This window comes from Rattus norvegicus, chromosome 5 (assembly GCF_021556685.1).
Source record: "Rattus norvegicus strain SHRSP/BbbUtx chromosome 5, alternate assembly SHRSP_T2T, whole genome shotgun sequence".
Taxonomy (NCBI): domain Eukaryota; kingdom Metazoa; phylum Chordata; class Mammalia; order Rodentia; family Muridae; genus Rattus; species Rattus norvegicus.
In genome coordinates this window covers 170,619,058-170,632,807 of record NC_141538.1, presented here as the reverse complement: position 1 = coordinate 170,632,807, position 13,750 = coordinate 170,619,058, and the positions used below count along the sequence as shown (strand labels likewise).

Genomic DNA, 13,750 nt, shown 5'->3' with positions numbered 1-13,750 from the left:
GCCGTGCTCTAGCAGAAGTGTGGTTTTGCCGGCTGGAGATGGTTTCTGCCATTGTGAGACATGTGAAATCCTGGGAACTTTGCAGAGGGGATAAATGCGAGGGCCCTGAGAAAACAGGGTGAGTGGCTGGTTGCTCAGGGGGGTTGGCTGCAGTTTGTCAGGAGTCGTGCTCAAAGAAGAAACAAGAAGAAATTAGATTCAGGGTGCTCCTTCTCTCTCACCCCCACCTCCACACCCTCATCCTTCCATCTCTCCTGTCTAGTGACAGGGAACGAGACTGGGGTGATAAAGGGTGGGGAGAAGAACCCACAACGTAGCAACACCCGGCTAAAGAAGTGTAATAAAAGTGACAAGATGCTGAGTGATCTTTACTGTATTAGTGTACACAAGGCAAATTAGCACATAAACCCTCAAACAGCAACAATAAAAATATATTATTCTATACCTGAAATAAAGACAAATAGAAAACTATGTTAAAACATTAAAAAGTTGCAAATTTTCATTAGAGGTATTTACATTTGTATTTTAGTATCAGATATGACACAATTCTTTTAAATTAAGTAGAATCTTTTATGAAAATAATATAAATAAATATTAAATATCCACAATGTAGCATACGTGAAGGTTTGAGGAGTGATCCACTTAGATATTATGAAGGGCTGGGGGTACGTAGCTCCTTCCCTGAATCAAGCACAGTGATGTGGAGCTTTGTGGCTGCCAATACTGCCTGCCAGTCACCTCTGCAGAAACTCATGATTCTGTAACAGGCAAAACATGAGAGCTAAAAATGAAGTACTCTTTGTTGCTCTGTCTTATTCTGAGCCGGTCTCACTCTGTAGCCCAGGCTTCCCTCTGAGCTTCTAACTTCAGCCTCCCAAGTGCTAGGAGTACAGGGGTGAGCCACCATGCTGGGTTAAAAATGAAGGGATTTACAGCATCTCAGGGTTACAACAGATAGAAACATTACAGGTATGTACTTCTGTCTAGTTCTGAGGTTAACTCTCCATTATCGTCTGTACTTTAAGGCAGGTTAGGAAACAATGCCAGCATCTCTGACCTGAAGGGCCACCTTATCATCCCTTGGCGCCCAGCTTTGCTTTCTTAGTCCTGCCCTGTTTTCTTGACACTAAAGGCCTCTGCTCTGACAGGAGCCTCCTCTTGATAGATCCTGTTCCACTTGATACTCTGAGCCAAGCACAGTGGGAGCCATTTGCCAAAAGCAGGGGTGAGTCCACGAGGTTAGCGCCCAGGGTGCTGCTCGGGCACACACACATCTTTATGGAGCTTGGTTCACATGGTTGGGAATTTTAAAGAAATATGCCCTAATTTTATAATATTCATGTTCTCAATCCTAGACATTTCAAAGGGACAGTTCCTCAGGAAGCAGGAACGGTGACAGGAGGGATGAGGACACGGGTGAGCCGCTGACAGCTGTGTTCTGAGGTCTGTGTCACTGATCAGTGAAGCACTTGTGAGCGGGCACTATGAAGGATTTGGGAATGTGGGTTCAGTTACATCACGGGATGTGACAGAGCTCTGGGCCAGCAAGGTATGTGTGACATCTTTGTGGGCTAGGCAAATGTGGAAGGCATTAATTTTGCCATAAGGAAAACTGAGGCTTGCAGGTGGGTTGTGGTCAGGTGCATGTAGGGTAACCAGGACACATCATCCAGCATCCATTCATTCAGGGCTCTGCACCCACCGAGGGAAGGCATCAAGGCAGGGCTGTCAGGGGGGCCACAGGGACAGGTACACAGTGAGCATCGGGCTGTGTGCGTAGGAGGGACCTGCTCTTAGAGTGGCTGTCTTTGCTTGATTTCCTTTATTGTTTGTCGCTGTATATAGTGTGACAACCTGGCAGACAGGACCACGAGAGACAGCACAGCAGGCCCAGTGTGGCTTGCTGTAGTCTTCTAGGGCCACCAAAGCCAACTTAGCCCTGTGCAAAGCCCAATGTGTGCTCACACCAGTGAGCTCCAAGTCTGGGGTGCGTCTTCTCAGTAGTAAGGGGGTGGGTGCTGTGCCTGTGGCATTCTGAGCACTGACAGAGGGCCCAGAACTGCGGCCACATTGGAAAGGGCTCTTTGGTCATATCATGTACTGTTCTTGTGACAGTAGACACTAGGACACAAGAGGCCAAGGGACGGTGGGCACAGAGCCCTGCATCACCATGCCAACATACTGGCTTAGAACAGGGAACCTTGCACAGCCCCTGGCGGAGACAGAACTGAAAACTCTGTCACCGTCTTGTGTGTGTCCTGCTGGAACTCTTACTGAGGCCTCCCTTTGGGGTGGGGATCTTGCTTCCAACCTTGGGTGCTGAGGTGCCTGACTTCGACGCCATTGGGCCTTTCCCTGCAGTGGAGACAGATGCACAGGACACAGAGCCACATGAGAAGAGGACTCTTATCTACAGGTAGGCTGTAGACCCCACCCTGATGTTGTGAATACAGGGAGAACCCACCCTGACGGTGTGAATGCTGGGAGAACCCACCCTGGATATGGAGAGAAGACAAAGGACAAAGGCATGACAGCTGTAGGGACATTGGTACCAGCCCCAGTGGGCAGCTTGGGGACAGTAGCATCCCTGTGAGCTGCCAGGAGGCATTTGTGGGGAGAAGCCACACCCTGTTAAACTTGGAGATGGAGGTAACCAGGTCGGCTGCACATGGACAGATACAGGATGCATTTCACACGACTGGAGCACAGTATGGGAGCCCTGCATGTGGTGCTCGCCTCACCTTGCTGCGGGGCTGGAGCCTTGCAGAGAATGTGTGTCTTGCGCAGGTTCATTGTGCAGCCAGCAGAGCCCATCAGATGAACCTTCCATGCCTGCAACAAAGGGAGGCATGACATGCTAGTCTGGTGGCTCCAAGGGCCCTGGGGTGCAACAAAGGGAGGCACGACATGCTAGTCTGGTGGCTCTGAGGGCCCTGGGGTGCAACAAAGGGAGGCACGACATGCTAGTCTGGTGGCTCTGAGGGCCCTGGGGTGCAACAAAGGGAGGCACGACATGCTAGTCTGGTGGCTCCGAGGGCCCTGGGGTGCAACAAAGGGAGGCACGGCATGCTAGTCTGGTGGCTCCGAGGGCCCTGGGGTGCAACAGAGGGAGGCACGACATGCTAGTCTGGTGGCTCCGAGGGCCCTGGGGTGATGCCAGAATAGAGCATCACTGTTCATGATGAGAGTGAGGTTCTAAACCAGCGCTAGCTTGGAAGCCTGGTTCCTGCCTTTCTTTGTCCTTAGTCTTACAGTCTGGTGAGCCTGCATCCTTGACAACTAGAACCTGAGTCCTGTGACCAGGAAGACTTATTCTGCCAGCTGCTAGGATGCACTAGGCTGTGGGCCTTCCCCGTCTGGAGCTGCACAAGGGTGAACACATAGGTTGGCTAATGGCTCCATGGCAGCCCAGGACCCCATGAATTCTCGAGAAGCCAGGGGAGGCCCAGTCTGCCCAGGCCCTGAGACAGGGAAATCATGAGATAGGAAATGGGTCTTGTCACACACAGCTAAATGGGGGATGTGTTGCACAGCACAAACAGCCAAAATATGGAGAGCAAGGAACAGCATACAGCTGCAGACGCAGAGGAAGGTTAGTTAGTCCATGGCAGATGGCAGGCATGGAGGGGGCAGAGGAGGCAGGCAGGGGTTGGTTGGTTCAGGAATGTTCACCGTGGAGACCAGATGAACAAAGCCCAGGGAAATGAGAAGAGTGGGAGTGGGTCAGTGAAGGCAGTGGGCAGTGGGAGTGGGTCAGTATAGACGGTGGGCAGTGGGAGTGGGTCAGTATAGACGGTGGTTGCAGTGGAAGTGGGTCAGTATAGAGAGTGGGCGGTGGGAGTGGGTCAGTATAGATGGTGGTTGCAGTGGGAGTGGGTCAGTATAGACGGTGGGCGGTGGGAGTGGGTCAGTATAGAGAGTGGGCAGTGGGAGTGGGTCAGTATAGACGGTGGGCAGTGGGAGTGGGTCAGTATAAGACGGTGGTTGCAGTGGGAGTGGGTCAGTATAGACAGTGGTTGCAGTGGGAGTGGGTCAGTATAGACAGTGGGCAGTGGGAGTGGGTCAGTAAAGATGGCTACTGAGATGACAAATGGAGGTTCTGGAGTCACAGACAAGCAGTGGAAGGCGGAAACTGTGGGTGACGATGGGGCCACCGCACAGCATGAGGTGGGTGGCAGCCTCATGCCTGATGCAGTTCTTAGAACAGGCCTCTTTACAGACATGAGGAAACCACCTACAGAACCCAGGCCCCATGCATGCAGCATGTCTGCAGCAGGTGTCCACACAGACAGCTTCGTCCTGGCTCTGCTCCTCCCTTGCCCTGGGTTCTAACAGAATGCTGGCTCTGGTTACTCCTAGGTACTACACAATGGCAGTAGGGCCTGGGCTCACCGACTCCAGTGTTGTCCAGGCTATCCTAGGGTACACACAATAATTTCCTGTCCTTAGGGCTTTTGAGGTTGTTGAGTCTACAGAATTGGAAACATGCTGGGTTGCCAAGAAGACAAGTTGAGAGGGTGCACTAGCTGGGTGTGGACAGGAGAGAGTGGTGTTTGTGCACTTGACGAATGACACATGTAGGTGTCCCAGCTCTGCCCAATGAGAGTGAGCAGCAGTGGCCTTCCTTGCACTGAACACCGAGGCCTGCAGAGACGGCCACACTCCTTAGTAGGGCAGCTGATTCCTGGACTGGGCGAAATGCTCCAGACAGGAGGACACTCCCCGAGGCTGAGTCAGCTCCAAAGCCTCGAGAGGCCAAGCAAAGGGACCTTTGGTATCCAGAGGCCATTACCCATAGGCAGAGCTGGCTGTGGCTCTGTACCTACTGTGGCCCATGAATTTATCAAGATGCTAAAAGCAGATAACCTAGTAGGCAGGCCTGTCCCTCTCAAAGCTGCAGTGCTCTGTTTCCATCCATCCTGCGTAAGCTCCCTAAGGAGGAAGGGAAACCGTGCACAGGGACTCCCGGAAGTCCTGAAAGTGCTCCATTTACTAGGCCCCCCTCCCAGTGCATCCAAGCCAAGCTGCACAGGCGACTCTGAGACCAGCCCAGCTGCTGAGAAGAGGTTTGAACCTAGTCACTTGGAAGTAACCTGCCAGCTTCTTGAGCTACCTGCAGGCTCTGCCCTGTTCCAGGTCCCCAGCTTCTGTGACCTGCCACCCATGCTGGAGTGGGCCTAGCCGAGTCATTTTTCTTCTATAAGTAACTCTTTACCCATATTCCTTTAAGTTATCCCAAAATAACTCAGGGTTCACCAAGGTGGACTTTGGTGGTACCCTGTACTGTTTTGGGATCCCCACCTGCAGTAAAAATAGATGTGTTGTGTCGTCTCAACACTCATGATGAAGAATGTTGGACTCCATAGTGTTTCCTGGAGCAGAGGTGGAGCCAAGGGCAGGCCTCTGGAGCTGCCTGGCATGGAGGGCATGGAAGGGCCTTAGCCAGGCTGACCATGGCAAACACAGCTCTGGCAGGCCCTGCCTCCCCCCCCCCCCCCCCCCCCCCCGTCCCTCTGGCTTGCTAAAAACCATTGGATTAGCCGGGCAATGTAGTGCACACCTTTAATCCCAGCATTCAGGAGGCAGGGGCAGGTGGATTTCTGTGAGTTTGAGGTCAGCTTGGTCTAAAGTTTCAGGACAGCCAAGGAACCAAAACCAAAACCAACCATTTGATTACACTCCTAAAGCTAGACACCAAGGTCTATCCCCTTATTTGGCCACTTCCTCCTCCTGAGATCGATTACCAAGGTCCAGCTATCAAAAGCCTCCTCAGTCTCACCCAATCAACATGCCTGATTGAAGTTGACCCATCTCCTCCTTCCTAACACGGCTTTCCCTTTTCCCTTTAAGAACTGCCATTTGCCTGTGGGCCACGTCTGTCTTCCTATATCCAGAGACACCTTAGTCCCCTCCCCTCCTCCTCTTCTTACCCCTCATTAGTTCCCTATCCCTTCTCCCTCTCCTTCCACCTCCTGTTTTTGTCCCTCATCCCTGCTCTCTGTCCGGCTGGGACAAATCAATCGCCTTTGTGCTGAGAACATGATCCTGGGTGTCCTGAGCCAACTCTGAGGTTCCCACAGGCACTGCCACTGCACTGAGCAGACAACCAGGAGGAGGGGGCAGATTCATGGCTGAGGTACCTCAGGCCCTGCATGCAGACCTGAACACCAGAGGCAAGGAACATGCCAACCCCTTGTCTGTGTCACCATCCTCCTTACACAGGACGGGGAGAGCATGGAACTGAGAAGGATGAGAACTATTTACCACCACGAGGCACATTTTGTTAGTCCAAATGGCTAACGGGCTGCAGACTCTATGATTCTGGTGAGCCTGCCCTACACAAGAAAGCCGTGACCAGGAAGAGTAAAACCACCAGTGCTGACTTCACAGTGAGCTGAGACAGAAGCTGACCTCTGCTAATTGTTACAAAGGCACCATCTGAAGCATCTGTCTGTCTGTCCACCACCACCACTCCCTGTTGCTCCCATCTCAGCTCAGGCCCTCTCACCTCTTCTCCAGGAGCAAAGTTCTCATGACACAGGGGACAGCGGTTTGCCACCTTCTCCGACTTGGCAGCTGAAATGATTTCAGTAAGAAGGACTTGGTTACTTAGATGAGCCCTGTGCAGGGGAAGAAGGCTCCATCTCTTCCCACGATGCCTGCCCATGTCTGCCCATGCCTGGGAGGACTTGGGCACACTCACGGTTGCATTCCTTAGTTTTGATGTGCCTAGGAAGCTCCTCCTTGGGGACAGCCTCACTGCAGCGGGGGCACTTCCCAAACCCGTCCCTTTTGTCACACTCTGTCAGCAGGTGTTCAGTCAGGCTGGATATCTCAACCACCTGTACCCAAGAGAAAAGGCAGAGTGACTTCTGTGGACATGCAGGACCCCAGACCAGGGCAGCTCTTTCAGGTCCTTCTGGTCTTTAACCCTTAGGGTTGTGGTCACACACTTTGTAGAGAACCCGTGTCCTTCTGCTCTCGTCACCATAGTACCATGTAAAGGACATAGTGGGGGGTGGGACTGCAGTAGATTGACTGTCCACTATGGCTCTGGGTTCAAATGCTGGCTCCCAGTATTTCTTACAATGTGTACATAAACAGGACTATCCCACCTGTCTAACACTCAGTGGGAATACTTTCCGCGTAGCCACCGCACCACATACTGCTGGAGAGGCCAGCTGTTCCCCTGGGGCTTTCAGAATCTGTGCTGCCAGGTAGAGGAGTGAGTGTGTACAGGGTGGCCCTGCCCTCTCACACTCCCCATCTTGTTTTCTTCCTTTGAAGAGGGAGACCCAGAGCAGGAGAGAAGTAGAGCAGGCCACGAACCCTAGGAGAGACTGGTAGGGGACAGTGGGAATTTAAAGTCCTCCATTAACAAGATAGCGGAGACAATGAAAAGACAGAGACATGGCAGAAATGAGGGAAGACAGGCGCACAGCATCGGGTGCACAGGTGGCTGTGTCCAGAGGTGGACGGTGTCAACTGACAGGTGCCTAGCAAAGACAGCTGGTGACCAGTGGACAAAGGATGCCACCCCGGTCATGGGCAGCAAGTACATGCAGCCCAGTGAGAACAGAGGTGCTCTTTCTCATTGTTGTGAGCTGTAAGGTAGCCAGGGCTCTGCAGTGCTTCTGGGTACTGGCTCAGTGGCAAAAGCCTGTCCAACAGGACCATGGCTAGACGTGCAGCCCAGTGCGGTGCTGTGGTCATGGCCATTGTAGAGCAGAGATCGCTGTGCTTATCTTGAACCCACTGTCATGGCAACAACCAAATATACTGGCAGCCTGTTATGCCATCCTAAGGAAGCCCCAGAGTAGCAGAGAAGAACTGGAAGGCCAAGTGAAGGTGACACTCCACTGGTGCCAGGAGCCATCGAGGAGAAGCTAACAGCTAGTAGGTGATCTTCCTGAGATGGTTCTGCCGTGGGCTGTGAAGTTAATGATGGACTTGCTTGTCTAGGCAAGGCCAAGAAGATTAAGTCTGAGGAGAGATTCCTGTTATTATATACATGCAAAGCAATCACTAGGGTGGCCTTGACCCACCCTTTTGAGCAGACCTCTGCAGACCCATGAAGATGCACTGTCTTGTAGTGATGCACTAGAGACAAACAGATGACTCTATAGAATCCCTGCCTCATCAACTAAACGTAGGGAGAGTTTCTAGAGATGGTCTTAGTTGCTAGAAAGATATAATAAAGATAGAATCAAGAATAGAATGTGCCCACTCCTCATGATAGTAAGTAAAGGCTGAATAAGAAATACAATGAGATTTCATAATGACCCTAAAAAGAGAAATAGACCTGGGGCAATTCTGTATTCGAGGAGAAACATTCAGGTCCAAGGATGAAGTCACAGTGTGTACTTTGATAAGGTGAGGCCTTGTGAAAACTGTTGCTTTGCACTTTTAATGAGTATATTATAATGAAACACTGTTTTGAACTTAATATTAATATCCTCTGTGACTCCCATTCTATGTAACATTTTATCTCTTAGGTAATTTTCTAAAGAATTTTTTGTTCAAAAAGGTATAAAAGATCAGAGAAAAAACATAAAGTAATAAAGTTGTTGGTTGAATGGTTTGGCTTGGGGAGTTCTGTTCCATCCACCCAAATGTGTCTGTGTTTTTCTATATGTACATATATATGTGTATATATGTACACATGCATGAATACTTGTGGAACTGATGGTAATAGATGGTTGTGCCCGGCCATAGTGTGGGTGTATGAATGTTTTAATGTATACATGTCACTGCATATCTGCCTGTACACAGCATCTTGATTTCTTTCCTTCCTCTCTGGTTCACAAAGAGTTAACCAGCTTAGCCAGAGAAGCTTCTGGCTGACTCACCAGAGAAAGGAGCTCCAGTCAATCCTTTTGCTTAATTCCCTGCTGCTAAGCTGCATGTGTTAAGTGCTAGATGTTAGCACATATTAAAGCACAGAAAGAGTTAAGAGTGAGGTTCCTAGCACAGAACAGTAAAGAGTTAAGCTTCCCTAGCACTTATTTAAGCATAAATAGAGTTACAGTGCTTACCAAAGTACAGAGTTAGAAAAGAAGCCAGCATTTTTGAACCATAGAATAAGCAAGAAAGTCTTCAGAATCTTTTGGAAGTTCTCAGCAAGCACTCAGTGTAGATAGAGAGCTAGAAGGCCAGAGACAGTCAGTCTTTAAAGTCATGCTGGACCAATGCTGTGTCCCACTTCTAGACCATTCCAGGCCGAGCAGGCTCCAGGCACACTGGCACGGCTTTTGTGAGCTCTCCCTGAGCTGGTGTGAGTAGCATCGGGAAGCTCACCAGCTCACCATGCTAGACTGAGTTGTGTTTTGTTGGTGTCCTAGGAGGGGTGAAGAGGCGTTTCTGTATATCCCCCAGGAAAATCCACATAGCAAATCAGAGCCTGACTGCAGACACAGACTCAAAGGAGAGTCTTGCATTGCCTGCTGTGGGTACTCTGAGCCATCTACAACTGAGGCTGAGTCGTCTAAAGCTGGAGTCTGTAGGGCAATCTTAATATGCCTGACCTCATGCAGCATAGACTGGCATGCTTTTATACAGGACATCCTGAAAATGGCACTCAATCAGAGAATATAGTGCATGCCTTCAAGTAGCACACAGGGGACAGCACTGGAAGCTGGCCATGGTGCTGCTCATCAGCTGGCTACTCGCTAGGGACAAGCAAGATGATGCCTGTGAGCCTATGTGAGATGGAGAACTTGTTAAGACCCTTCCTATGTACATAGACAAGGGAAACGCAATGGACTGAACCTCACAAGAGGAAATGACCCAGCAATCCCATGAGCCTCTGCAGGATGGATGACAAGGGGGTACTGCTGATCTGCCCACTGCCATGGAGGAATGAAAGGCAATGAGGTGGAAACCACTCCGGCTTCTTTCTAAGAGACCATCCCACTCAGTAAAAAGGTCTGGTATCCTTTTAAACAACCTAGAAAAATCATCAGGCAATGAGCAGTAACAGGGTGTGAGAGCAGAAAGCACCCTACCCCAGGAACTACTACTGGAGGCTACCACTGGAGGAAAACTCCAGGGCCAGGAGTGGGTTGCCTCACTACAGTCTGTTGACCAGGAGGCCGTTAGGCCACCCGCACCATACACACTGTTGGCCGCATACCAGAAGCATGTGGTAAGTCCCTACTGCTAATGACACCTCATGCTGTAGTAGAAGGGCACGGAGGGATTCAGCTAGGTCCTTCCCATTGGCTGCTTAGTAAAGCCAGGTCCGCTATGCAGTTATGAGGGAGAAGGGTCACAAATGATCCTGCAGATATGAACTCTGCTTGCTACACTGCAATGTGCCAGCCCTGTGGGTGCCATGGTAGCACAAGTTCTATGGTACAACCAACTGCACCAACTGCTCTCTGCCAGGTGAAGGCCCATGCTACAGCAGAGAACTCAGGTAAGCTGAGACCAGACCCAGAGTGATGACATCACGGGTCCCAGCCGGGAGGTGACCCCATGCTACAGCAGAGAACTCAGGTAAGCTGAGACCAGACCCAGAGTGATGACATCATGGGTCCCAGCCGGGAGGTGACCCCATGCTACAGCAGAGAACTCAGGTAAGCTGAGACCGGACCCAGAGTGATGACATCACGGGTCCCAGCCGGGAGGTGACTGCCCCATGTTCTTAAATAATATGTCTACAGATCGTCTTCCAAATATTTGTATTCACGTCTCTCGATCACTGCTATTGTGAGCTGTGGTCAAGGGAGTCTTCCTTTTGTAACGAGTACCAGCTACTTCAAAGGCTCCTAGCAGGACAAAACGCCGAGGGCACACACATCTACTGCTGTGACATATGGAAGGAGAAAGTTAATATGGCTGTTAACCTCAAAAATGCCTCTGCAGTTAACTTTTTCTGGATCTTGGCTAAGAGGAAGACTGTGTTTACCTCTTGACTTTGTCCCAGAGTCTGGTGAGCCAGATATGGGACAGAAGAGGGAGGTGCAGCCATTAGGGAGAGACAACCTAACCAGCGCCATAGATGGTGTCCATGAACCACAGTGTGGTGGATGGCACCCATGAATGAGCCACTAGGTTCATTCAGCCCTACATGAACCCCAGTGCCCTTGTGTGCTGGCCCCTGTCTAGGGAACTTATGTAAGTTTCTTTACACACACACACAGAGTTTTGTGTGTGTGTGTGCAAACATTTGGTTTTGGTTTCCACCTAACAGCATGGTAGCCCCGTGTTCAGTTTTACATTGAAGGGAATAATCTATGCCACCCCACGAGGCTCTGGGAATATAGCAGAACAGGGCAGAAAGAAGGTGAGCCTTGGAGGGAGATGTGGTGTAGCTATTTCCTCTGGGCTTATTGTGACTATTGGCCTCAAGGGGCAGAGGTTGTGGTGGCCTGCAGAGTACCTTGGCCCCACAGTTATGATGATAAAAACCAAATGACCCTTGTGATCGAGAGGTCTGGGTGACAGTCATAGACTTGTTAGCATCTCCCGAGGCTCCACCCTATTCCTGGTCCTACCTTGCATACGTGTGCTGTGCTGCAGTAGACGGTGAGTGAAGTTTGACCGTGGAGGTTAGGGGAGAGGGAACACTTTCCAGTGATAACAACTGATGAGTCAGACTTAGAGGACTATAATCAGCGTCCCAGCTGGGGACAGTGGATAGTTCTTTGTTTCCCAAGAGTAATGTAGTATGAAATGGCCAGCAGCAAGGCTGTTCCCAGCAGTCCTGAACTCAGTCAAACCATGAATCAGTTATGCTCTGTATAAGTAATATGCATGGCAGTAGGCAAGCCAGCACGGAGAACAGGGAGAGCATGGGCTACACACAGGACTGCACTCACACAGGGCTCCAAGCCACCATGGAGAGCACGGGCAACACATGGACTGCACTCACAGAGCTCCAGCAACAAATGCTGTGAGTGCCATCAGAGAGGGGCTGAGATGCATGAGTTGTGGCCAGGGAGACAGTGGCTGACACACCAGTCACTCTGGGCCGTAGCATGGCCTGCTCTGCTTTCCCGACTTCTCCAGTAGCTTCTGAGACCTGGTCTTTTTCTCAAAACCTAGGTGTGCTGACTGTGCCCTTGTGCTCAGCACCTGACTTGGCTGAGCAGTCACCTGCAGCCATGGCCCATGCCCAGCTCCTGACCTGCCTGCAGTGGTCGCATCTGGTCAGCATGAGGCAGTGTTTCCAGTAGTGGAGGTCCAGGCCCTCTTCTGTGAAGGACTCATTCCTCTCCCCACAAAAGATGCACAGACTGCAGTGAAACAGAAAAGATGGAAATGAAGGCCAGGCGCTGGCGTGACCACAACAACCATGACTGCACTCAACTCAGGATTCTCTGAACCCCTCCTGTCCTGGAATGCCTGTGTTCTGAGGGCAGGCTGCACCTCCTGGGAGGACAGCACGGCTCAGGGTTCCTGCACAATGCCAATGCCAGGAGAAAGGGCCTCACCAAGCAGGACAAAGAGCTTACGATGCCTGTGGTGTGAGCCTTGCTGGCACAGTCCTGAAGGTGGCGTAAGTCACAGCGGAGCTGGAGGACAGCTCAGTCCCTTAAAGACTGGACCTGCCCCTGGACACCACTCGTCAGTTTGTTGCAGCAGGATGGCCAGAGTGACTGTTGTGGGGTGAAGCAGGGACTGTGGCTGAGCCTGGCAATTTCCAGGCTCTGGGGTCAGGAGGAGGGGCTGAGAGTCGGCAGGGAACCCTGGGGTCAGGAGGAGGGGCTGAGAGTCGGCAGGGAGCGCTGGCCCAAGGCCTCCCCACACCTCCTGCAACCAAGTGCATCACTTACTTATCCAAATAGTGGTTATCTGGGATTTCTGGAGTGTCAGGTGGGGCAGCTTTCCTTCCTTGAGGGTCTGAGGAAATTAAAGAGCACAATTTAGGTAACATTTGGTTGAAATGTGTAAAATTTCAGTAAAAAATCATCATTTTAAAAATGATATCTAATGGTAAGGTGTCTGACACAATGTTTGTATCCAATTAGGGCTGCAGAGCCAAGAGGTGTTTTTTTTTTGTTTTTTTTCCTTTCTCTTCAGGCTCAAGTCTGGGCCTTGCACATCCCTTCACACCCCTGGTCTGAGAGCCTTGCTATGTAGTTCAGAGCAGTCTCAAACTCACTGTGGTGCCGTGAGTGAGAACGGTCCCCTCAGGCTCATGTGTCTGAATGCTTGGTCCCCGGCTGGTGGAACTGTTTGGGAAGGATTAGGACATGCTGCCTTGTTGGAAGAGGCGTGCCACTGGAGTTTGGTTTCCCAGTGTCTGTCTGCCTTCCTGTGCCCGTGGATCAGATGTGAGCTCTCAGCTACTGCTTCAGCACCAGGCCTGCCTGCTGTCATGCTCCTGCTATGATACTCATGGGCTTGCCCTCTGAAACCACAAGCCCCAAATAAACTTTTTCTTCTATAAGCTGCTTTACTAAGTTATGACATCACAGGAATAGAAAAGTAACTAAGACTCGTCATCCCCCACCTCACCTGCCATTCCCCAGGCTCAAGAGTGTGGCACCAGGCCTGCTAAGGAAGTGATTTCGTTTTGTTTTGAGTCAGAGTCTTGAGCTTAAAACTGGTGTATAGCCCAGGCTGGCCTCAAACTCACAAAAGACCTTCCAGTCTCTGAAGGCTGGGATTAAAGGTGTGTGCCGCCATGCTCAGCAAAGCCATGCTTACAGAGTTGAGTTGCCCTACTGGGATTTGCTCACCTTGATTCTTGAGCTTCACAGCCTCATTCTCCTTCTCCTAAGACACAAAGAGAAAAAGGTCA

General features: G+C 50.9%; 1 protein-coding gene and 1 long non-coding RNA gene across 7 annotated transcripts in view; one reads left to right on the top strand and one right to left on the bottom strand.

The window, feature by feature from the left end:
• Positions 1 to 347: 347 nt before the first annotated feature.
• The window catches only part of Cep104 (centrosomal protein 104), a 32,503-nt gene continuing 19,100 nt past the window's right edge, over positions 348 to 13,750 (bottom strand). For 2 of the 6 annotated variants that reach the window (XM_087660360.1, XM_087660361.1), the window contains exons 16-24: positions 13,689 to 13,725; positions 12,780 to 12,846; positions 12,131 to 12,239; positions 6,704 to 6,842; positions 6,509 to 6,576; positions 2,742 to 2,832; positions 2,275 to 2,355; positions 619 to 758; positions 348 to 445 (exon numbers count right to left, since the gene is read on the bottom strand). In XM_087660360.1, the coding sequence (XP_087516486.1) occupies positions 751 to 758; positions 2,275 to 2,355; positions 2,742 to 2,832; positions 6,509 to 6,576; positions 6,704 to 6,842; positions 12,131 to 12,239; positions 12,780 to 12,846; positions 13,689 to 13,725 (600 nt within the window). In that variant the 3' untranslated portion in view covers positions 348 to 445; positions 619 to 750. 6 annotated transcript variants of the gene reach the window in all.
• Positions 9,208 to 12,214, top strand: LOC148006191 (uncharacterized). The gene is made up of 3 exons (XR_015620564.1): positions 9,208 to 10,144; positions 10,387 to 10,497; positions 12,049 to 12,214. It is a non-coding gene; the product is annotated as an uncharacterized LOC148006191 (long non-coding RNA).